Below are 25,088 nucleotides of genomic sequence, written 5' to 3' on the forward strand. Positions count from 1 at the left end.
AGATACAGAAGTCACAATGACAGGTTTGCTAATAGGCTAAAATGGGTTGTGAGGGAAAGAGAAGAGCCAAGGGTCTCTCAGGGAATTTGGTCTAAGCCACATGTAGAGGACAGTGATATTAAAGAGATGATTAAAAACTTGGGCAGACAGAAGCTTCAGGGGCCAGGAATCAGTAGTTCTTTGGTCAAGGAAAGACTGATCTAGAAAATTGTAAGTGAAAGTTATATAGGCAGTTGGATATATTCTAGAATGCAGGGGAGAAGTCTAGATGGAGAAGTATTTTGAGAATCATTAGCCTCTACACAGAATTTTTATTTATATTATTTATTTTATTTTTAATTATCATGGGTATATAATAGTTGCAAAAATTTATAGGGTAAATGTAATGTTTTGATACGGACATACAATGTGTAATAATCAAATCAGGTTAAATGGAGTATCCATCACCTCAGATATTTATCACTTCTTTGTGTTCCACTCTTTCAGTTATTTTAAGTGCACCCTAACTTACTGTTAACTACAGTCACTCTGTTCTGCCATCAAATATTAAATCTTGTTCATCCTATGTTACTATATTTTTGAAACATTAACCATCTCCACTTTATCCTCCCCTCTCCACAACCCTCCCAGTCTCTGGTAACCATCGTTCTACTCTCTGCCTCCATGAGGTCAATTGTTTTAAGTTTTAGTTCCCAAATGTAAGTGAGAATATGTGAAATTTATCTGTCTGTGCTAGGCTTATTTCACTTAACATAATGTTATCCAGTTCCATCCATATTGTTGCAAATGATAGCATTTCACTCTTTTTGTGGCTATATATATATATTCCATCAGGTATATGTACCAGTTTCTGTATCCATTCTTCTATGATGGACACATAGGTTGGTTCCCTATCTTGGCTATTGTGAATAGAGCTGCGATAAACATAGGAGTGTAGATATCTTCTATACACTGAATTTCCCTCCTTCGGATATATACCACCAGTGGGATAGCTGGGTCATGTGGTAGTTCTGTTTTTAGTTTTTTGAGAAACTTCCATACTGTTCTCCATGGTGGTTTCACTAATTTACATTCCCACCAACAGTGTATGAGGGTTCCCCTTTCTCCACATCCTTTCCACCATTCGTTATTATCTTTTTGATAAAAGCCATTTTAACTGGGGTTAGATGCTATCGCCTTGAAGTTTTGATTTGCATTTCTCAGATGACTAATGATTTTGAGCATTTTTTTAATATACCTGTTGGCTATTTGTATGTCTGCTTTTGAGAAATGTCTATTTAGATTTTTTTTGACTTATTTTAAATTGGATTACTTGATTTTTTTCCTGTTGAGCAGTTAGAGATCCTTATATATTCTAGTTATTAATCCCTTGTCAGATGGGTAGTTCGCAATTATTTTCTCCCATTCTGTGGCTGTCTCTGTACTTTGTTGATTGTTTCCTTTGCTGTACAGAAGCTTTTTAGCTCGATGGCATCGTATTTGTTCATTTTTGCTTTGGTTGCCTGTGATTTTGAGATATAACTTAAGCTATAACTTCAGAAATCATTGTCCAGAGTCCAGACCAATGTCCTGTAGTGTTTCCCCAATGTTTCCTTTAAGTAGTTTCATAGTTTCTGGTCTTTTGATTTAAGTCTTCAATCCTTTTTGATTTTTTTATATAAGAGACGGGGTGCATAAGATTTAAATCCCTGAGATTGAATAAGACTTATGCTGACTGTATCAGGGTAGTGTGTGGGGGTGGGAGTGTGCAGTAATATTTTTTGGGTTTAGATTTTGTTTTTGTTTTTTTTTTGAGACAGAGTCTTACTATGTTGCCCTCAGTAGAGGCTGTGGCATCATAGCTCAGAGCAACCTCAAATTCTTCGACTTAAGCGATTCTCTTGCCTCAGCCTCCCAAGTAGCAGGGACTACAGCCACCTGCCACAATGCCCGGCTATTTTTTTGCTCCGGTTGACATTGTTGTTTAGCTGGCTGGGGGCCAGGTTTGAACCCACCAGCCTCAGTGTTTGTGGTCAGCGCTTTAATCACTGTGCTACATTAAGCTGAGCCTTGTTTTTGGATTTTTAAAGGCGAGAACTAGTGAATGCCATGTTAGATACTTACTATCAAAGAAAATATTAATTTGGCTTTCTGTGGCAAAACACATACAGCTTATAAAATATTTTATTATCCTCACACATAGTGGTCTCATTTATCGTATGCCTGATTCTTTTTTGCTACATCAATGAACTACCTAAGTGAACTCTCTGTTATCCAATGGTCCAGGAGCTAGCAGATAGAAAGTACTTTTGAAATAGCTGTTACAGGGATAGCATACATATACACATTGAAATGGGCATAAACGTATTTATGATCTATGTACAAAAGACTTAATAACAAAATAATAAAAAAGAAAGTGTATATGTATACATCCAGTCTTAATAATTAGCAATTGATTGGATTAATGGAGACTAGAAAGTAGCATAAAAATGAGCGAGTTTCAAATCACTAGGGATCATAAGATTAAAACTTTCTTTTCCTAGGTGGCGCCTGTGGATCAGTCGGTAAGGCGCCAGCCCCATATACTGAGGGCGGTGGGTTCAAACCTGCCCCGGCTGAACTGCAACAAAAAAATAGCTGGGCGTTGTGGCGGGCGCCTGTAGTCCCAGCTACTCGGGAGGCTGAGGCAAGAGAATCGCTGAAGTCCAGGAGTTGGAGGTTGCTGTGAGCTGTGTGACGCCACGGCACTCTACCGAGGGCCATAAAGTGAGACTCTGTCTCTACAAAAAAAAAAAAAAAAAACTTTCTTTTCCTTAAGAATTAATCTTGAAACTCTTTCTATTGATGAATCAATTTTGAAAAATAATCAAGTTCTACAGACATTTCCAATGAATCATGTAACTGTTATTATCTGAATGTCTGTGTCACCCCAAAATTCATATGTTGAAACCTAATGCCCAAGCTGATAGTACACATTAGGAGGAGGGGCCATTGGGAAGTAAAGAGGTCATGATGGTGGAGTCCTAATCAATGGGATTAGCGCCCTTAAAAGGAGTTGAAGAGACCAGAGCTTTCCCCTTACCATGTGAGGATACAGTGGAGAAGGCATCTATGAACCCCAAATTGGGCCCTTATCAGACACCAAATATGCTAATGCCTTCATCTTGGGCTTACTACTTTCTAAAACTAAATAAACAAATTTCTGCACTTTATGAACTACTTAGTTTATGGAATTTAATTATAACAGCCAGCCTAACACACTGATTAAACAGTTAATTAATCACGATTATTTCTGAACTATCCTGGTAGTTATTTCCCAAATCCCCAATACATCAACCTTTACTTCCTGTTAAGTGATGCTACACATGGTCAGCACTCACTAAATGCTTGAATAAATTTAACATGTTGCTTCAATGTACAAGCTGGAGATTTTTCGTTGTCCTTGTATCTGTACTTTCACCACCATATGTCTATTTGGCTCTTTACACAGTGCCTTGCATATAGTCAATGTTTAATAAATATTTGTTGCACACATGAATGAAAGAATGAACACAAAATTTTATAAGAAAGATGATTCTCTTCTTCCTCTTCTTAAATTTACTTCCTATACCGTATCTTTAAGTAAGACTTTTTCCTTGATTATAAAATATTTGCTAAATGTGAAAAATATAAAAATAAAAATGTCTCAAAATAAATACTATTCTCTATTTATAACTCATGATTATGTTAATTTATTCATTTAACAAACCTTTTTTGATCACCTAGTCTATGCCAAGTGTCAGGGATATTAATGGTGGTAAATCAAACTGACCCTATTAATTGAAGGTATTAACATCAATACCCTCACGTGCTACAAGTAGAGTGTAAGCAGAGGTGTGTTACCGTGTGGAAAGTTTCAAAATTCATGGATATCACTTCTATCTAGTAGTTAACATTCCTCTTAAGTCTGTGTGTGTGTGTGTGTGTGTGTGTGTGTGTGTGTCTGTGTAGAAACAGACTCTCACTTTATCGCCCTCAGTAGAGTGCTGTGGCATCATACAGCTCACAGCAACCTCCAACTCCTGGGCTTAGGGGATTCTCTTGCCTCATCCTCCCAAGTAGCTGGGACTACAGGTGCCTGCCACAACACCTGGCTATTTTTTGTTGTTACAGTTTGGCTGGGGCTGGGTTTGAACCTGCTACCCTCGGTATATGGGGCCAGCACAATACCCACAAAGCCATAGGTGCTGCCCCCTCTTAAGTTTTTTTTTTTGTTTTTTTTTTTTAATTAAATCATAGCTGTGTACATTAATGTGATCATGGGGCACCACACACTGGTTTTATAGACCGTTTGACACATTTTCATCACACTGGTTAACATAGCCTTCCTGGCATTTTCTTAGATATTGTGTTAAGACATTTACATTCTACATTTACTAAGTTTCACATATACCCTTGTAAAATGCACCGCAGGTGTAATCGCACCAATCACCCTCCCTCCACCCATTTTACCCCTCCCTCCCCTCCCTCTGCCCCTTCCCCCTACTCTTAGGTTATAACTGGGTTATAGCTTTCATGTGAAAGCCATAAATTAGTTTCATAGTAGGGCTGAGTACATTGGATACTTTTTCTTCCATTCTTGAGATACTTTACTAAGAAGAATATGTTCCAGCTCCATCCATATAAACATGAAAGAGGCAAAGTCTCCATCTTTCTTTAAGGCTGCATAATATTCCATGGTGTACATATACCACAACTTATTAATCCATTTGTGGATCGATGGGCACTTGGGCTTTTTCCATGACTTAGCAATTATGAATAGGGCTGCAATAAACATTCTGGTACAAATATCTTTGTTATGATGTGATTTTTGGTCTTCTGGGTATATGCCTAGTAGAAGAATTAGAGGATTGAATGGCAGATCTATTTTTAGATCTCTAAGTGTTCTCCAAACATCTTTCCAAAAGGAATGTATTAATTTGCATTCCCACCAGCAGTGTAGAAGTGTTCCCTTAAGTCTTGAAGATGATTATTTCAGCGATTAAATACTGTTAGTATATTTCCACATATACCAACATTATATGCATTATTATATTAAATTAAATAATTATGCAAAGTATTCTAACTACATTTTAAGTATCCTCAAAGAACAAATAGTTTTCTCTTGTGAAAAAGAACACCACAGAATATTTTTAAGATGAGTACTTTAATATTAGAAATAGTAAGGAAATATAGCTCTGAATGGGTTACTGTCAAAACTTTCTCTATAGGTTTATATACTGTCTATTTACTCAAATGTATTATCTTGGGAAAGCAGCTTCTTACCACTGTCCACTAACTTTCAGCAGATCACCATTTCTTCACATCTAGGCCCCTGTCTGCATAAGGAGAGCAGAAGTTATTCATCCTCAGAGAATATGTAATCGTATGCCTTGTTCAGTTTCACTCCCAAAGGACTCTTAATGGTGCTTTACTTACCTCCAGTGGTTGGTTGCCTTCTACTTCTGAAGTTTTACCTCTTCCTGACATTCTTTTCTCATTTGCTGTATCTCCTATGAGACAAAACCCCCCCCAAACCAGAAAAACATTACCAAAGTGTCAAGGCCAAACTGCCTTCTATTTTTTTTTAAATATCTTTTGTTATATGTTTCACATCATAAAAGCAATCACTATTTCCTCTGTTACAAAGTAAATAAGTTAATTTTTAAGAACAGTAATTTGATACAGGTTACATAAATCATCCATAAATACATATACATATAACCTAAACCAGAAATGAATCCTGTTTTTTATAGATTTACTCTGGAAAATTCAAGTTAGTTCATGTTTTGTAAATAAAGTCATATTCTCAATTAACTAGGAAAACGTATAATTTAATATTAGTCAAATTACCTGAAATGAAAACTCTTTATGATACGAATAACTATTTTCCAAATTAGTTTTTGTAAGGTTAACTATAAGTTTATTTGTAACTTTAGATTTGAACAGATGTAGGTGTTTAACATGGATACAGATGTTTGCATAATTAACCAAATGCAATACAATCATTACAGCAAGAAAGAACAATGAATAAATGAATTAACCTTCAGTTAACACTTTGCTTCCTAAGTCTAGTATTTGTATAGGCTATATTGCTAAATGAAGTTAGTGATTACGCTGGCTCAAAGGACATAGGGCAGACACAAATACAGTTGAGTAAGTACTATTTTAATTTATTAATTGTCACTAATGGACTATGATTAACACATGATGAGTGGAGACTACCAGTTAGCCTACTTCTCTGAAACATAATCACATGTTAATTTAGCAGTTTGTAAATTGCCCTTCCCATAAAATTAAGCCATTTTATTATAGGAATGTCCAAGGTAGATTACCAAATTCTTGGCTGAAAATAAAGGTTAGGAATTTGTTAATATAAGGAAGATCATGAGTCTTGAATAGAAATATAGTATGAAAATCTTGGCTGATGATCTTCTTAGTAAAGTATCTTAAGAATGGGGGGAAAAATATCCAGTGTACTCGATACTAATATGAAACCCACTTGTAAACAACTACATTAAAGATAAAACACAAATATAGTCTAGCAAGGGGGAGGAGAGAGGAGAAAGGGGGTTAGAGGGAGTATAACTGGCAGGAGGAGGGAGGGCAATTGGCTGGACCTAAAGTGCACAATGTGAGGGTGTTCAGCACCACCCCTGGGTGAAGGGCTCAACTCCAACTTGAATTTTACCTTAGAATTGAGAAAAAGGGAACTTAAACAATTTATACCCTCATTTTTATTTGAAATAATTAAAAAAAGAGAAAATCTTGGCTGACCTTAACTTTTCCACGTGAAACACAAAAGTTAAGTTTACCAAAGTTCAAGAAAGAGCCTCGTAAAAATTTTAAAAGATTAAATACAATCCTGTTTAACTCTAAAATCAAGAAGCAAGAACTTAATTGGTAGTTTACTTACTTAAGATAAATTAACACTCCCAAATGTTTGCAACCCAAGAATTTCAATGCACATTCTAGCCTATTAGCTCTGTCCTCAGTTTTGTGATTATTTTTTTTTTTTTTGTAGAGACAGAGTCTCATTGTACCACCCTCGGGTAGAGTGGCATGGCGTCACACGGCTCACAGCAACCTCTAACTCTTGAGCTTACGCGATTCTCTTGCCTCAGCCTCCCGAGCAGCTGGGACTACAGGCGCCCGCCACGGCTATTTTTTTGTTGCAGTTTGGCGGGGGCTGGGTTTGAACCCACCACCCTCGGCATATGGGGCCGGCGCCCTACTCACTGAGCCACAGGCGCCACCCAGTTTTGTGATTATTGTTGTCAGGCAGGGCCCATCATACAAAAGGTGTTCAGTAAACATTAGCTGAATAAATTAGTAGACTTCTGTTTGTAGTTTCCTATTTATAAAACTGTCACTAAACAAGACTTCATGATATAATAAAAATTGTATTGGACATACAGCAGTGCCTTTCTTCTATAACATATTTGTGGAAGATAAAAGGCAAATTTAGCTGGGCAGGAGCACGTGCCTGTAGTCTCAGCTACTTGAGAGGCTTAGGAGGTTCAGGCTGAAGTGAGCAATGAGGGTGCCTAAGCACTCTAGCCTGGGTGACAGAGCAAGTCTCCACCTCAGCTAATCAATCAAGTTATTTTACAAAGACAAATTCATTAAATACCACTTTGATTTTAAAAATCATTGAAATACCACTTTGATTTTAAAAATCATATTGAAACAAAAGCACTAGGAACTTTTGGATTATGTCTTAAATTTCATCACTGGTTAATAAAAAATTAAATCTATCTAATCTTGTGACCTAGGATTTCCAACAACTATTTTGCCATTAATTTTTTTTGGCTGGGGCTCAGTTTGAACCTACCACCTCTGGCATATGGGGCGGGGGCCCTACTCCTTTGAACCATAGGCGCCGCCCCCAACATCTATTTTGATTGAGATTATTTATACTGGCCATTTATTGGCACATCAAGAACAGCATTGTTATCAAAAATCCCCCTCCTTTCTGAAATTTAGGGATAAGACAACCCCACAATTCCAAGTGGAGAAACCAATGCACAAGGCGTTTACTTTACAAGGAGCATGGTGATAGTCATGAGACCAACACAACACAAACAGCCAAAGCATACAAATCTCTGTACAATGAGGTCAAGACTGTGTCTGACAATACACACACGATGTTTATCAGAAAATACGTACGCCCACTAAGAATGTTAGTGTTTATGTTTCTTTACTCTAAGAAACATTATTATGTTAGTGTTAATGTTTCTTTACTCTAAGAAACATTATTTTTGTTTTAAAATGATTACATCCTCAGCCACACGAACACTGTGTTTGGCTGAAACTATCCAGCAACGTCTGCACTTTCTTTGCCATTTTCTGATTCCATGGTATGTATCTATACAACACTTTCTCCATTTCTCCCTTCTGCTTAAAATACTAGAAAGGTTATCAGCCTGTATTTTTGACTTCATACAACATATCTGCCTGGAAGCAATTGTAAAAATCACTATTTACTGAAATGTCATGTCTGGTGATGACTCAGATAGGACAATAACTGATTGCAACAAAAATTGCCATCTGCCAAGATTATTTCTCTCTAAACAAAGGCAGAAAATGAAAGCTAAAAAGCAACAACCAGAAAAGAACAGGTCACGATGAAATATAATTTTTGAAGTTTTCTTTTCTCCTATTGAAGAATTGTTTGACCATGGTAAAAATTCAGTTATTTTCTATAATCCACATAAAAGTTAAAAACATTAATAATAAACAAAAATAGATGTGAGAAATCTGAAATGAAGTACTTTCAGTTTTGAGTATCAGTTAATCTAACTTATATCTTGGATAGATTAAAAAAATCCATTTGTAAGTCAACCATTCAAAAAGAAGAACAAAAAAAAAACCTTGCATGTTCACAAAATGTACCTTTAATAAAGACTTTTTAAAAACATCACATTTGATTATTGTTGGGCAAGCACCATAGGATCATTCCCCACACCCCACATCCCAGTTTACAGGTGAGTGAACCTTGAGGGGCAGAGGCACCCCGTGACCTGCTCAGGGACTCCCAGGTAGCAGCAGTCATGTGGACACAGACATCTCCGTGGACTCTGTGGTCAGGTGGAAGGTGCCAGTGGATGAGGGCTGAGGCGGGGGGGATCAAAAGTTAAGAAATAGGATGTGAAGAGAAGAGCTAAGGCTTAGAAAGGAAGTTCTGATGGTAGTATCTTGTGCTGGTCCAAGTCCTGGGCTCCCTACACACTTCTTTCCACTCCTTTTTGCTTCCACAGGCCCCACAGATTATCCATTTTCTTCCCTCTCCAATATTGACACCAAATACTTCTGACTAGACCAAGCTTCTATCCTTCCTTCCAACCCTTTAAGCAAATACACAGTTCCTTTGATATTTTTCCACAAGTTTGTAAAGCTAGAAATAATTTTATAAAAGGCAAAACTTCTCTTATACCACCACAATCGTGCAATTTTGTTTAAAATGTAGTTTTTATTTAGAGTGAATAAATGATAAAGGCTACATACATATACACTAATGAAACTCAGAACTTAAAAGCCACAGTGAAATTCATTTATGTTTGAGATTAGGGGTTGGCAAATTTTTTTCTGTAAAGGGCCAGATAGTAAACATTTCAGGCTTTGCAGGCCATATGGTCTCTGTCACAGTTTCACAACTCTACCATTGTATCCACAAGCAGCCACAGAAAATATGTAAACTAATGAGTGTGGCTGTGTTCCAATAAAATTTTATTTACAAAAACAGGTGGCAGGCTAGTTTCCCAATCCCTGTTTTAGAAGAATTCATGTATTCTACCTTTTCCAGGATAAATAATTCAATGATGTTTTAGCAACATAAGGAGATGAGAAATAGATGGTCATTAGAGTATCATCATGACCCCATGCTACTGGGTGAAGATGAGTTGAGGGAGAAGAGAAATGGCGGTGAAGAGTGGGCATTAGGAACAGGGGAAGGAGGTAAGGAGGGAAACCCCCAAGGGTGGGAGAGGAACCAAATGCCTCCTTGGCTCACCCAAGCTTGTCTGGAGGGACTGGTGGTGGGTGAGTGAAGGCACAGACACTTTCTGCCCAGTCCTTATGCTTTCTCAATGTGCAGGGGGTTCTATTACCATTCACTCCATGCTCCTGTTCATGGGTTGGTGAGTTTGGGAGGACTTGGGGGCACCTGATGCTGCCCCTCCTCCTCTCTTGAAAGTGGAAGCCCACAAGGGCCTGATACTGCCTGCTCTGATCCTTTGCACAGACCTCCTCCAACCCAGGGACGCTTGGCCAGTCCAGCATATCCTGTAACTGAATGGAACTCAATCTAATTCTGGGATATGGATTAGGAAACCTGTTTGCTCCCTGTTACAAGCCACATTCTTTAACAACAGCTTTATAGGCAATAAAGATGAGAATTTGGTCTCCATCTGTTCTCCTCCCCCCAACCTCCTCAGTTGGCCAGATCTCATCTGGGGAAGAGAGCTGTTATTACTGGCACACCCTGGAGCCCAACAGGACTGGAGATGGGCTGGTATGGACTGGGGTGGAGCCAGCCTGCACACAAAAAGTGGTGAATACAAAAAACTGCTATTTCTCTTCTTTAATTAAAGAGGATTTATCTAGGTCTCCATAACTGAGAATGCAATCTACAAAACACTAGTTAACCAGGTTCACATGGAAGAAATATGTCCATGGTCTAAAGTATGGGAAAAACCTGCAGAGTTCTTCCAGTTGTTTTTCAAGGCACTTTAGCATCTGAGAAATTCTGGAGTAATGAAAGTTTCAAAAAAATTTTTTTTCACTATGTATTTGACTATGGAGGCATTGTATTCACCTGATAGCTATTAAAAATCTTCCAGGGATCCATTAACATGCTATGGGAAATGCTGATATAACATTTCTTAAGTAAAAATTGATTATAAAATATATTATTTTTACCTGGCTGGCCACATTTATACACTTTTGAACATCTACTTTACATAATGCTAATCCACACCATTTCCTTTCCATGATTTTTATCATGACTCCCTGTTAATGAATATAGGGTACACTAGCAGTATGTGACTGCATTTTGCTAAATAATTCTGATTATAGAATAGTTGGCAATTGGCAAAGGAGAAAAGGATAGCCAGGCACCTTGAAGGTACAGGAGAAAAGCCCAGGGTACTTAAAAATATCTCCCATACAAATTCCATCAATTAGAGATTCATTAGGGTTAATGAGCTCTTCTTTTAAAATGCAAATACCCTCTGGGAGTGTTTGCCTATTAGTCATTCACCATGTGAAGTAGTGAAAAGAACAGTGGAATGGCCATGCCACTAACTCCTTTTCATTCTTTAGTCACACTCATTATTCTAGGCAGACTAACGATGAGGAAAGAATGGCTTTCTTCATGGCTTTGAAATCTGGCAAAACTTGACCCAAACCCTTGACCAAATCTATGACCTTGTAAAAGTTACTTCTTAGAGCCTTACTTTGCTCATATGAAAAATGGGAATACTAATAGATAATAAGGCTGTTGTAAAGATTAAATGGGAAAACATACTAAACACTAATTGCAGAGGGCAGGAAAGGAGAGTTGAGGAGTTCTGTTGTAAGCCTCGCTGTCCACTGCTGCCTTGCACATCTACAGCATAGGAGAGCAGATGGACTGAATGCTCATCTCCTACATCCCCCCTCCTAATAATTTATGTTGAAACCTAATTCCTGATGTATTGGTATTAGAAAGTGGGACCTTTGGGAGGTGGTTAGATTATAAGGGTGGAGACCTCATGGATGAGATTAGTACCTTTATTAGGGGCTGCAGAGACCTGGGTTTTTCCCTTTTGCCATGTGGGTTCTTCCCAGAGTCCACATTTGCCACCACCTTGATCTTGCACTTCTCAGCCTCCAGAACTATGAGAAATACACTTCTGTTGCTTTAAGCCACCCATTTTATTGTATTTTGTTATAGCAGAACAAAAAGACAAAACACGAGAGAGGGTGGTAAGAGTGGCCCTTACATGTAACCTCATTCAATGCTCTGGCAGTGTTGTAAGCTAGACTTTACCATATCCATAAACAGAAGGAGACCTGGTACTGAAACCCAAGTCTGCTGACAATGTCAAATTATTCCACAATATTATATTGCTTCTCATTACTTACCATTACTTACTCAAGTTTTGGTAAGTAATGAGAAGTTATTCAGTTGGTAAGTAATGAGAAGTTATTCAGTTTAATACACATTACACTTAAATCTCCTCCAGCTCAGTTTAGTAGTCCCTTCTGTTTTTCCTAATTCTGTCTACTTAATCCCTGACTGTTTTCCACGATAATGGAGAAAAGAAGAATCGAGAGAAAGGAAAAGTACTAATTGCTGAAGACATGGCCTGCCCAGGAGGAGCCTGGTCAGGATTCTGTTGGCAACTGTTGTAGCCTCAAGGGAAAATTAGCCAAGAATAAGAAGAGCTAAGCCATAGAGGAAGGAATGCAGTTAGCAAACAAATGTAGGAAAAGGTTCAAGCTGACTAGAATTAAAGAGAAATAAATTATTTATTTTTTAAGTATATATATTTTTAATTATTGTGAGTATATAATAGTCACATATCTTTATAGGGTACATGTGATGTTTTGATATAGGCAAACAATGTAAATTAAACCAATCAGGATAATTGGGGTATTTATCACCTCAGGCATTTACCATTTCTTTGTGTTAGGAACATTCCAATTCTACTCATTTAGTTATTTTAAAGCAGTGGTTCTCAACTTCTAATGCCGCAATGTATTTTCACTGTTAAAAAGGGGACATGACCCACAGGTTGAGAACCGCTGTTTTAAAGCATACATAGCTTATTGTTGTTTATAGTCACTTGTTGTGCTACCAAATAATAGTTCACTGTATCTAATTATCTAACTCTATTTTTGCACCTATTAACCATGCCTACTTTATCCTCCTCTCCTCACTACTCTTCCCAGCCTCTGGTAACCATCATTTTACTCTGTGTCCATGAGATCAATTGTTTTAATTTTTACTCCTCCCTATGAGTGAGAACATGCAAGATTTGTCCCTGCTTGGCTTATTCAAGTTCTCCAGTTCCACCCATATTGTTGTAAATGGCAGGATTTCATTCTTTTTTGTGGCTGTATCAGTTTCATTAGGTATATGTACCACAGTTTCTTTATTCGTTCATTCACTGATGGACACTTAGGTTGATTCCATTATCTTGGTATTGTGAATAGTGCTGCAATAAACATAGGAGTGCAGACATCTTTTTGATATACTTAGTTCCCCTCCTTTGGATATCCATCCACCAGTGGGATACGAAAGTTCTGTTTTTAGGTTTTGAGGATCCTCCATACTATTTTCCATAGTGGTTGCACTTATACACATTTCTACCAGTAAGTACATGAGGGTTCTCCTTTAAGAGAAGCAAATTAAAATGGCATTAAGTGATATTAAATTAGCATACCAAAATTATTAACAGCCTAAATTCACAAAGGATGGAATACAAGTGGCATACTGGCATCATTCTGGAACAATAAACATCTGTTGATTTGACTGTAGGTAGAAGAGAACAGTAAGAAAGATGATTCTGTATACGTACTAAGAGCTTACAAAAACAATTACAAATGGTTGCTAAAGTATATAAAACACTTAAGCATTCAACAAAGCAGCCTATCTACTCTAAAAGATATTAGTGTGAATTTTAATTTTAACCCATTTCTATGCAACTTTTATGCATGTTCGGTTTTAACCTTATGACTGCTATTAAAATCACACAGCTCAAACTTTGCTTACTACTTTAAAAGCTTAGGATCACACTGAGTGCTTAAGGGCACTTACTCTGTAAAGTAAGAAACCCAACAAATCTGAGGTCAGGTCCATTGATCAGTCCTTCCAGTCTGCTCTTAATTAACTTATCCTGGAATTCACTGATGTGTTTAGGTCTGAATATTGTTAATTTGTAACTATGGAGTAATACTTATGATGGAAACTCTTAAAGCAAACCAACAACTTCAGTTAAGCCATTTAACACCATTCCAAAAACAGGTAAACCTAGGCATTCTTACTTCTAGGCTGGCAGACTAGAAACTTAGAAGGCCATATTAATTTTGTACATGTACATTTGTAAATACTCTTCATGCTGTACAAATATGCCTTGAAAGAATTTTTTGTTGTTGTTGCTGTTAATATCTGTTCTAAATAAGAGTAAATTTATTTAGAGAACAAGTTGGGCTAACCATTTCTTAGCATGGATTCCCAAATGTTACTAACAGAAAGTGCCACAAAGAGCTGCTTTGAGCAGTCCACTGACAACAGGCTCTATTGTCTCTGCTGAGAACAAACAGGGCTACCACAAAAAAAGACTGCCAGTGTGTATAGCTTAAAGCCTAAATTTGTAAAGAGAGAAAAGAGGGGGAAAAGGCTCATTCATCACTACCAGGTTACCTGATATCTGGACAAAGATTCACATGTATTGTCTATAGTGGATGAAGGTGATGGCCTTGATCCATCACCAATAATGCAAACTTAGTTTGGAGATATGCTGACATCAAGTCAGTTCACTTTCCTTCCCAACCAGCAGAATAAACCTGTGAAATTATGGCTTGTGTCAGGAGTTCTGTCATGGTTTTCTAAATAGAAAAGTAAGTGACCCTGTGAGATCAAATGCATGTCAGCCTTTTTTCCTCAAAATCAACTAGTCCAATCAGAGATATTAGTTAGGTAAATTTCTCAATCTCTTAAAACTGAGTTCTTAAATGGACCCAAGAGTTGCACTGTAACAAATACAAGCAATATAAAAATATATTACACTCAAGTTCAAGTTAAGTCCCATTTGTTCAACAAATGCTTGCTGAACACCAATATGTCCCCCTGGACCACGCTGGGTACCATGTGAACTACAGCAACACCATCCCTGCCCTCACAGAGGAGACTGTGACTACACAGATGGGAAATCACAAAAAGTGGTGGTAGAAATAAGGCCAAAACTAAAAATTATAGGAGTACCAGACAGACTGTGGAATGGACATTTGTATAGAACACACTATGAAAAATGTGACTAGCTATAAAAAGAACAAGCTTCCTTATTAGGGCTTTCTTCCCCTTTTTCTTTTCATTAAAAATTAAAATGAAGTAAAACAAAGAATACCTATCATTAATCAGTATCATTTCTTTTAATGGAAGCCAAATATTAAACATGTTCTTGTGTCACACAAAAATTAGAAAAGAATCTTTTCTGAAAATATAGCAATGTTTTTGAAGAAAAGTTGACATTAAAAAATCACCTGCAAACCACAGATCAGAATTGGAAGCAAAGCCATACATGTTAGATATAATGAAATGGCAGGATGTGAAAAATGCCAAAGAAGCTGGTTAGTTTTATTAGAGAGGGCCCATTTGTCATTCAGCTGTACAATATGAATGTGTGAAATTACTGTCCTAATTAGGATCACAATATGCTATGTCATATTTGAAATATTCACATAAGAAAAGAGATTTGGTCTCCTTCTAAATTTAGGTATACCCAACCACTACAGGGCATGAAGGAGGAAGTTCTACCCCACTCCCTGCCCCCACGGAACTGGGAGCAGACAGGCAGCAACAGTGAATCACCAACTAGGAGTCTGAGGGAAAAGGACCTAAATGAGCCTGAATCAAATTTTGGAGATGTGAACTCAGGCTTGCCCTCTTTTGTTATACTTATAGGACTTTTTACTTGGCTCCAATATGCAGACAGAGGGGAAAAGACAATGAAAGTTGTAGGCTAGCCTGGAATGGATTTGCCTCAAAGGAAAGACAGCTGCTGAAAGCAGTAGGGAGCAGGGCTTCTGCATGCATGAACAGAAGTAAACCCTGAACTGTCTAGCTGCCAGTTGCGCAGTGCACTTCACATTTCAGTGTACATAAGAATCGCTTCTTGGGGTGCAAATTCCTGGGTCTCACAAAAGATTTGGACTTTAGAAGTCTGATAAAATGACTAAGAATCTGAATTTCCTAGAGAATCCAATATAGGTGGTTCACTGACAATACTTTGAAAAATACTGAAGCAAATCGTTGAATGATTGACCCCTTCTTCCATCAATCCCTCCCACATTGTTCAAATATTTCCAGAGTACTTATCTCTGTACTAAGGTTGGGCCTCAGTAAGTGCTTCCAAAAGAACTGAAAGCAGAGTCTTAGAGAGAAATTTGTACACTGATACTCACAGCAGCACTATTCACAACTGCCAAATGGTGGAAGCAACCATAGTCTCCATTAATGGAAGAATGAAGAATGAAGAAACAAAATGTGGTGTATGTATACAAGAGAATATTATTCAGCCTTAAAGGAAATTCTGATACATGTTACAACATGGATGAACCTTGAAGGCATTGCTAAGGAAAATAAGTGAGTCACAAAAAAGCAAATTCTATATGATTTTACTTATATGATATACTAAAGTGGTGAGGTTCATAGAGACAGAAAATAGAATGGTGGTTTTCAGGGTCTTGCAGGAGGGAAGAATGGGTAGTTCTTGTTTAATGGATACAGAGCTTCTATTTTGGCTCTAGGGTTCTATTGCACAACAATGTGAATGTACTTAACACCATTAAACTACACACTTACAGTGGCATATGATGGTGAATCTTACATTAGTTGGATTTTCCTATAAATATAAAAATTTAAGAAATAAGTGTTTCCTCTACTTAAAACCATAAAATGCAGGAAGTTAAGTCTACTGCATGTATTTTAAAAATTTGTCTTCATATTCTTCTAATAGGTTATGGCTCCATAAAGGCCTTACCACCTGGCTACAAGTAGTCTGACCATATGCCCTGCTTCTATGCATTGAAGGAAAAAGTAACAACCAGTGTCACAGGAGCACACTCTGAACACTCTACACAGTGCAATGTTTCTGTTTATGTACATCTGCAAGCTTATTTGTATTCACACTATCAGTAATAACACAGTGCTAGTGATACTAAATATCAATATGCTATAATGCAGAAAAAGTCCAACTCCTAATTATGAAATGGAAATTTTTAATAAATCAAGAAATCTAAAATATAAAGCATTAATACAGTAAACACATGAAGCAATTATAGATTATGTAAAATTCCAGAGCTAGTATGCATATTTTTTAATGATCTAAAGCAAAATACCTAAACTTCCTCTGAAGAAGGGGCATTTTTAATCTTCTTAAGCCTTAATGTCACTAGGATGGGGAGAGCAGGTTGCTGAGAATGAAATTCTGGTGTTTAGGGAGAGGGGTTCAATATTGACACATTCTAAGACTCTCCCCACTGCTGGCTTGTGCTCCTTCTTATAGAAATCACAGAAAATCTGAGGGGTTGAGGTAAGGAAAAAGAGAAGAAAGTCACAATAGGAGGTGACAGACAGACTTTGAGAACCTGCTACTGATAGATCCTAAACTGACAACATGGAAACTTTGACCTCAGGAGCTCCAAAGTAGGTTGATACCACAAAACCAGAATTATGGAAAGGTTTAAAGGCGAGAGCTCATTAAGAAGGAAGCAGCACCGGGTGACACTGAGCAGGTGGCATGGCTAAATAGTATGAGAATTTGTTGATTACAGAGTGAAAAGTGATGATAAAAAGAACAAGGCCGCCTGTTTGCCTACAATGTTCCTCAACCCAAATTTCAACAAGCTACTAATTAGTGCTCAATCTTCACTCCTCAGGACTCCCCAAGTGCAATCCAGGCCCCTTTTACAAGTTACACATTCTCCTCCTCCTCCTTCACACATTTGTACTCATTTAATTATATGCACTAACTTGCTTAACAGCTGTTGCTCCCAATGGACTAGCAGTTCCATAAGGACAATGGCATGTTTATTTGTCACAATATTCTCAGCATCTGGATAGTGGCTGGCACCAAGTAGGCACATGGTAGGCCCTTACCAAACGGCTGTTTTATGACTGATGCATTGCAGCAAATGTCTCAGGGTCAAGAGGAGGATGGCAGATAGTCTCTGAAAAACTAAAGTTTCTAATGAAACTATGGGTTAAATCAGTGGTTCTCAACCTTCCTAATGCTGCGGCCCTTTAATACAGTTCCTGTGGTTGAAACCCACAGGTTGAGAACCGCTGGGTTAAATGAAAGAAGCTGAAAAGGATACACTATTATTGGTAAAAGGAAATAAATTTATTAACAGCATTTTGAACTGGATGAAAAGCAGGGGCTAAACAAAAGGCTTAAAGAGAGATCAATGATTGCAGTTCTAATGTAAAGTTAGGATAGGATTACTGCAATAAGGAAGGACAGGGTAGCCCAGCTGTAGGACACTTGAAACACTTCTCAGCAGTTTGGAAGGGTAGAAGAAAAAGGGCAAAGAGTCAATTAGGAAAATTGACAGGTCTCTAAGTATGTTGGAGAAATGGGACAGAAAAGAAATCTTACTGAGTCTTATACAGTTACAGTGAGTTTGAGATATTTACATGAAATATAAAAGATGGCTGATTCTCTGAGTCTCAAGAGTTCAAGATTAGCATGGGTAATGTGGTGAGACCTTGTCTCAAAAAAAAAAAAAAAAAGTGAGGGCGGTGCCTGTGGCTCAGTCGGTAAGGCGCCGGCCCCATATACAGAGGGTGGCGGGTTCAAACCCAGCCCCGGCCAAACTGCAACCAAAAAATAGCCGGGCGTTGTGGCGGGCGCCTGTAGTCCCAGCTACTCGGGAGGCTGAGGCAGGAGAATCGCTTAAGCCCAGGAGTTGGAGGTTGCTGTGAGCTGTGTGACGCCACGGCACTCTACCGAGGGCCATAAAGTGAGACTCTGTCTCTACAAAAAAAAAAAAAAAAAAAAAAGTGGTTGAGATTCCAAAAGAATTCTGATAAAGTATTTTTATTTCTCTTATTTATTGTATTCAGTGCTGAATTTTAAGTTCACAGATACATATTTGACTAATTTAAAAATACACACATTTTTGAAAACATGGTATGACATTAGAAGTAGACGCCAACAATTTTTTTATGATATTTTTTAAAATTCCTCTTAAAATAACTGCACTATTCCCAAAACTCGGCAGTTATTTTAGTTTATAAAGACAGAATCACTAACTTCAAGAACTTCAAGATTGGTTAAACAATAAAGATAGTAACCATTTTAATATTACAAAAATTATACATTGTATATGTACTTTAAACCTATATTTCTTATTTATTACCACCAAATTACCACAGTATACCTGGTTTCATAAATTAGATTTTCTTGAAATTAGACTTCTTTTATTAAATCCCCATTATATATTTATTTATACCATTGAAACTCAGTGATTTTGAACAAATTTAGCAGTTTTCTAGAGGGCGTGTTTCATGAAATTAGAATTCAAGTGGACATGTGCCTAATTGCAAAACACATTAGAAAAAATTCCAACTTCCAATAACTTTTAAAGGCTTGGACAACTAGCACGGAAAAAGAGAAACATACTAACACATAAGCTGTGTTATGCAAAGTTGTCTAAGAGTAGCTCCTTCAGTCAAAAGACTGCCTCAGCCAAATCTTTTCTCCAACTGAGACAGTTTAACCACATCCAAAGTTAAAATGAGGCAAACCTCCTCCCCTCCTATGGCCAGCTTCTCTTGCTTCCCTTTGAGAAAGCACATCAACCCTAGTGACAGCAAGGCCCGTGGACCGCAAGGCCTCTGGACCACAGAGCCCAGTGCAACAGGGACAGCCTCTCAATCTAAAGGGAGAGCAAGAAGTATTCCTCCCAACAAGGCTTGCAGAAAGAAGACATATTGAATATTTACTTCTCTGTATCGCATCTACTGCACTGTAGAGCAGGCAGCTACCTTCATAGCTCATAGCAAAAGAAGTCTGGAAGAAAAGGATAAAGAATATGTGGGCAGCACCTGTGGCTCAAGGAGTAGGGCGCTGGTCCCATATGCTGGAGGTGGCGGGTTCAAACCCAGCCCCGGCCAAAATCCACAAAAAAAAAAAAAAAAGAATATGTCTTCACAAAATTCAAAAGGCTTAAAATTTAATAACAATAACAATGTTTAAGATAAGGACTAGAAACAAAAAAGCTTGTAAAGAACAAACGAACATAAATACATTCAGAAAAGGAATCAGACAATTGCTGCATCGAAATATTAAGCAATAATAATAATAATAATAATGCAAAGAAAGTAACATTCACATTGTCAAATAGGAGTATGTCTATTACAGAATGCTTTGACTCTGAGATTCAGTATGGAGTCATCATATTGCCTTAATTTTGTGAAGGCAAAAAATGCAAACCTAATAAACACATGTATATGTAAAAATAAAAAATAATAAAAATACATATATATGCTTGGGCTTTGATTCTCAGATTATAGCAAATGGTGTGATCTGTAAAAAGTTTCCCAGAGTGGGACTCAGTATATAGCAGTTGCAGAATGAAGAGCCAGAGAGCTTCCGTTTGGTTGGGACCTGAGTTCTCAAACCAGTAAGCAGATCTATATTAAAATGTCAATAGAAAAACTAAATCGTTGTGAAATTAAATAAATTATTTTGGGCTTATTCATTTATTCTCACTCAAATATGTCCTTCCCTATAAGATTGACAAGTTTATCTTTTTTTTTCTTTGATATTATTATTTTCTTTCAGATTGACATTAGGGTACAGCGAGGTTACTGTGTTTGCATTTATTAGGCAGTACTCTTATAGTTGTGTCTCACACCCTGGCAGCTTATCTTTTTATTTCTCAATTTATGTGAGCAGAACATTTTAAGGAAATGTCATCAAGTAGTTCTTTTGGAGTGTAAACAAACAAAAACCCCAAACAAAAAGAAGGCAGCTTGTAGGGGCTCTCATTGGTCAAAACTGGTATATTTTAATATCAAAATAAATAACATTAGTAATAGATTATAATCAATTAATAAAGTATAAATCCATGCACCTAAACTGATATTATAAAAGAATGGAAAATAAGTCTGAAGAGGAGGAAATGTTTCTTATGATAGAATGCCAACTGACTAATGGGGAAGGAATAAAGAAATCAGAAAATCACCCTTTGGCAACTATGAGAGTAATAATTGATTGACCCAAGAAACATAAATAGTTGCTAAAACTAGTTGATGAGAAGTTAATGGGGAAGAGGTTATTATATAATATCACTCCCCCCAAATATTGATTATAAAAAAAGAATGGGTAATTTTACAGTGAAGAAATCTGGTACACAGGTTCTTCAGTAAGTGATCATGGTTAATATCTTCAGCAATGTAACAGCTATGTACCAGCTGATAGAATGAAATGAGAACACATAATTTCTGTGATATTCCTAATAAAAATTCCTGAATCATAACTGAATATAATTGCAAGAACACATCAAGCAGAACAAAATTGGGAATACTTTACAAAATAATTAGCCTGTGATCTTCAAAAATGTCCTGATACTGAAAGTCATGGAGACACTGAGGAAACCCTCAAGATGGAAGGAGATTAAAGCAACATAAGAGCTAAATATATCATGTGATCCTGAACTCTGTCCTTTTGCTACAAAGAACATCACTGGGACAAAACATAATGGGGGTCCATGGCTTTGATGATTAATTTCATGATTTTGGTGATAGATGCCCTTGCTCTCAGGAAATACACACTGAAGTATTTGGAAATAATGACACATTTCCAATTTACTCTCAAATGATTCTGGAAAAACAAAAGCTCTTTGTACTGTTTTTACAATATTTCAAAATAAAACAAAAATAAAGGAGAGGACTAGTCAAGATAGAATACAGAGTATGACACAGGTATAGCTAGGTATACAGATATTGTTGATATATCTCACAGGCTTCTTTAATTAACCCACCAACCAAAATCAAATTAATCTTTTACTCCCTTTACCCTCTAGCCTTGGTATTCTTCATGTCAAGGAAGGACAAGTACCACCAAGCATTTAGTTGCCTTACTGCTTCTTCCTTCCTTCATTCCCTGTATCTGGTTAGTCACCCATTTTGTGTCACGGCCTCTATTATCAGCTTTCCTTTGCCACTGACTCAAGTCAAGTTCAGGCCATCATCATTTCATGCTGTGATTTCCACAACTGGCCACACTCTGTCTTCCTGGTGTCTCCTCTTCTTTCTTAAACACAGATTTGAGCTTTTTCTGCATCTATTCCCCAACTAGTTTATGGCCCTCATTATAAAGGTCAAATTCCTTTACAGGACTTAGGAGTCCAGGATGATCTGTCCCCTCATTAATTCTCTCATCCCCTTTCACCTCTTCCCCGCCAACTCTACACTCCATCCATAAAACAATGCTGAGATCCACAAATGTGCTGCCTTTCATGTGTACTCTTCTACCTGTTTTAGACACTTCTCCGCATTCCATCTCACTCCCTTCCCATCCAGCATACATTGATGCTGGAAGGTTCAATTTAATGAATGAATAAATAAAAGTCTTTAAAGCCTTATTGCGCACCCCTCCCCCCCAAACCACTGTTCTAAAAGCGTTCATTCTTTCTACTACAACTTTGTAACATACCCAGATTTAATCCTCTTATCACATCCTATGACTACTGGTACATTTCTTTTTTCTTTACCTGCTAAAATCTGAAGTCTGACATGACATTCTTCAGACACTTATAAATGTACAGGAAATCAGGAGGCACAATTCCCCAGGGATCTTTCAAATGCAACAAAAACTCCAATGGAGTTCAGATAATTGAGGAACCTAAGAAGGAAGGGTAAAAACTATTTAAAAAATATGTTCAGATGAAAGAATGTGGAATCAGGTTGGTCTTGTTTATTTTCCTACATAGCATTTGCCTTACTTAAAAGATTTTAAGCAAGTGTTTTTCTACTTTTCAAGGAAATTGTGACAAACTTCATGAAAAGCAACAAGCTCCTTAAAACAAGTTCTTCACAAAAACTTTATGAAGTAGAAATGATTTGTTGATTTAACAGGTGAAAAAAATAACAAAAGAGGGATTTAAAAAGTTCCTGGCATTCAAAAACTTGTAAGTGGTAGAGCTTTATTCAAACTGGGTCTGTCTGGGTTCCAGACTGACTTCGTTCTAAAATAATTATAAACAGTTCACTCACAATTCTCACCATGAATAATATCCACCTTCAAAATGGCATAATGTCAGTTTGCCACAGGCAAACTGGAACCATTTATTGTCTTAAGTTTCTTTATTCCACCTCCTTTATGTGAATGGACTGAATTAGACAGTGTACAGTGTCTGGTTCTGGTTTCCTTTTGCTTAACCAGAAGTGCAGTATACTGATTGGTTTATAACAATGTGCAAACCAAACTGAATTACCACATGTAACAGGGTTCCTGAGGAAGCAGTTTTGTTGTTAGTTTTTAAGCATAGCTTGGTGTAATTATTTCCAGCTTTGACATTTTGTTTCTTTTTTCTTCTAAGGACTTAGAACCAGTTTTACATCTTTAATGAAAGCACATCACTTTACCTCTACAATTCCCAATAGTTTGTTTTTAAACTACAAATCTTGGTAGTTAAGACTTAGAAGCAACCTTTGAGGTTATTTTAGCTACTCTTTCACCTCTACTTCCAAACCAGTTTTATAAGTAAGACCTGGAATACAGTGCCCTGACTGTCCACTCTGATTCTTACCTCTTAGCTCCAAAGCTCAACACCCATAGAAACAAACTTTGCAGCCTATGGCTTTTTTTTTTTTTTTTAAAGAAAAATAAAGTATTTTCCATTCTATAAAACATAGGATTCTCAGGTTCACGGATTTCAATACTACTGTCATTAGACATAGTGAATTCAGTTTATTTTGACAGGAGAAAAATGTATTTTAATAACCATCAGCTTTGTCTTACACTTAGAGCCTGTTACAACTATCTGTAATTGATCTGACCTAGTTTCATTTTACAAATTAGACAAGATGGGTACAACCAGCCTGTCTCTTAAACAAGACCCTAGATAGTCTCTTCCCTAAAATCAGCAAAGCTACCATCTCAAAAGAGGACAGTTACTCTCTGGATCTGCCTTTGCCAGTGAATATGTGAGGGCACACAAGGGATTATACATTAGACATTCTGCTGTTGTTGCTGCTATAGGCACAGAAGGTCAATAATGTGGATTAACTAGGATTAAAGTATTATTTTCTGATTACATTTGTGGTTCACATTTCTAGGCACTTAAAACTATCCTTAAAATTAAACAAACAAACAAAAAACCCTCTACAAATTAAAATGAATTTAAAAAGAAATAACTTTCAAAGTTAAAAAACTAAAAGAAAATAATTTGAGAAATAATTTTTATTACATATAAAACATATGTATATATATGTATATATACCCCCACATGACTTACACATTATTTTCTTATCTCTGAGAAAAAAAAGTGATAAATAAGACCATACATGACACGAACATTGGTATCTCACATGTCCACATGTATAACAGTTATTCAGATGTCATAAGAAGAAAATCATTAGAAGAACAGAAAGGTATAAGAGAATATGGGAGAAAATAAATCTAAAAGCAAAACTGAAGTATTTTCATTCTTTCCCTTATTTACTCTGAAGTTTATTTTCTATTAGTATTTTAAAAGTTTCTTCCATAACCACTACATTCTTTAAAAAAAAAAAAATAATAAAGAAGCAAAATAGAGAACAGATAAGAAAAGGAAACTTTAAAAAAAGTGAGAATAGAAAAAATATAGAATAATATAAATGATAAATGATGTGATTTTCATAATTATTTTGCCTAAAGTAACAACAGATTATTTTTACATTTTAAAATTTCTTCATTAATTTTATGTTAAACTTTTTTACTTGCTTCTTCATTCAAAATATAAGGCTAGAGAAAATAGTTGTGATTTGACAAAAATGAGTACCTCAACGCATTAAAAAATGGAGTTCTGCAAAGGATCAGAATTCCATATTTCTACTTTTAATATTTTTCTGGGTTACTGTTTTTCTATTTCTTTAACCTAAATATCAATTTTTCATTTTCTGAAATTAGAAATTAAATGTTCCCAAATCTAAAAGCATTATGGAGGAAAAAACTGCTAACAATTAACAAGAGCTCAGTAAGGAGGTTGAATACAAAATTAACACACAAAACTCTGTAGCTTTCACATAAGGAGCTATAAAATATAACAAAAAAAATTACTCAGTGTCCAATGGCCAAGAAATATAAAATATTCAGAAATAAAATTTATTTGTT

General features: G+C 36.6%; 1 protein-coding gene across 1 annotated transcript in view; it reads right to left on the bottom strand.

Moving 5' to 3' along the window:
- UMAD1 (UBAP1-MVB12-associated (UMA) domain containing 1) overlaps positions 1–25,088 on the bottom strand; it is a 247,463-nt gene that overhangs the window by 98,728 nt on the left and 123,647 nt on the right. Inside the window, exon 3 of the mRNA XM_053553649.1 lies at positions 5,437–5,510. Within this exon, the coding sequence (XP_053409624.1) occupies positions 5,437–5,510 (74 nt within the window). The remainder of the gene's footprint in view (positions 1–5,436; positions 5,511–25,088) is intronic.

Source organism: Nycticebus coucang, chromosome 11 (assembly GCF_027406575.1).
Source record: "Nycticebus coucang isolate mNycCou1 chromosome 11, mNycCou1.pri, whole genome shotgun sequence".
Lineage (NCBI taxonomy): Eukaryota > Metazoa > Chordata > Mammalia > Primates > Lorisidae > Nycticebus > Nycticebus coucang.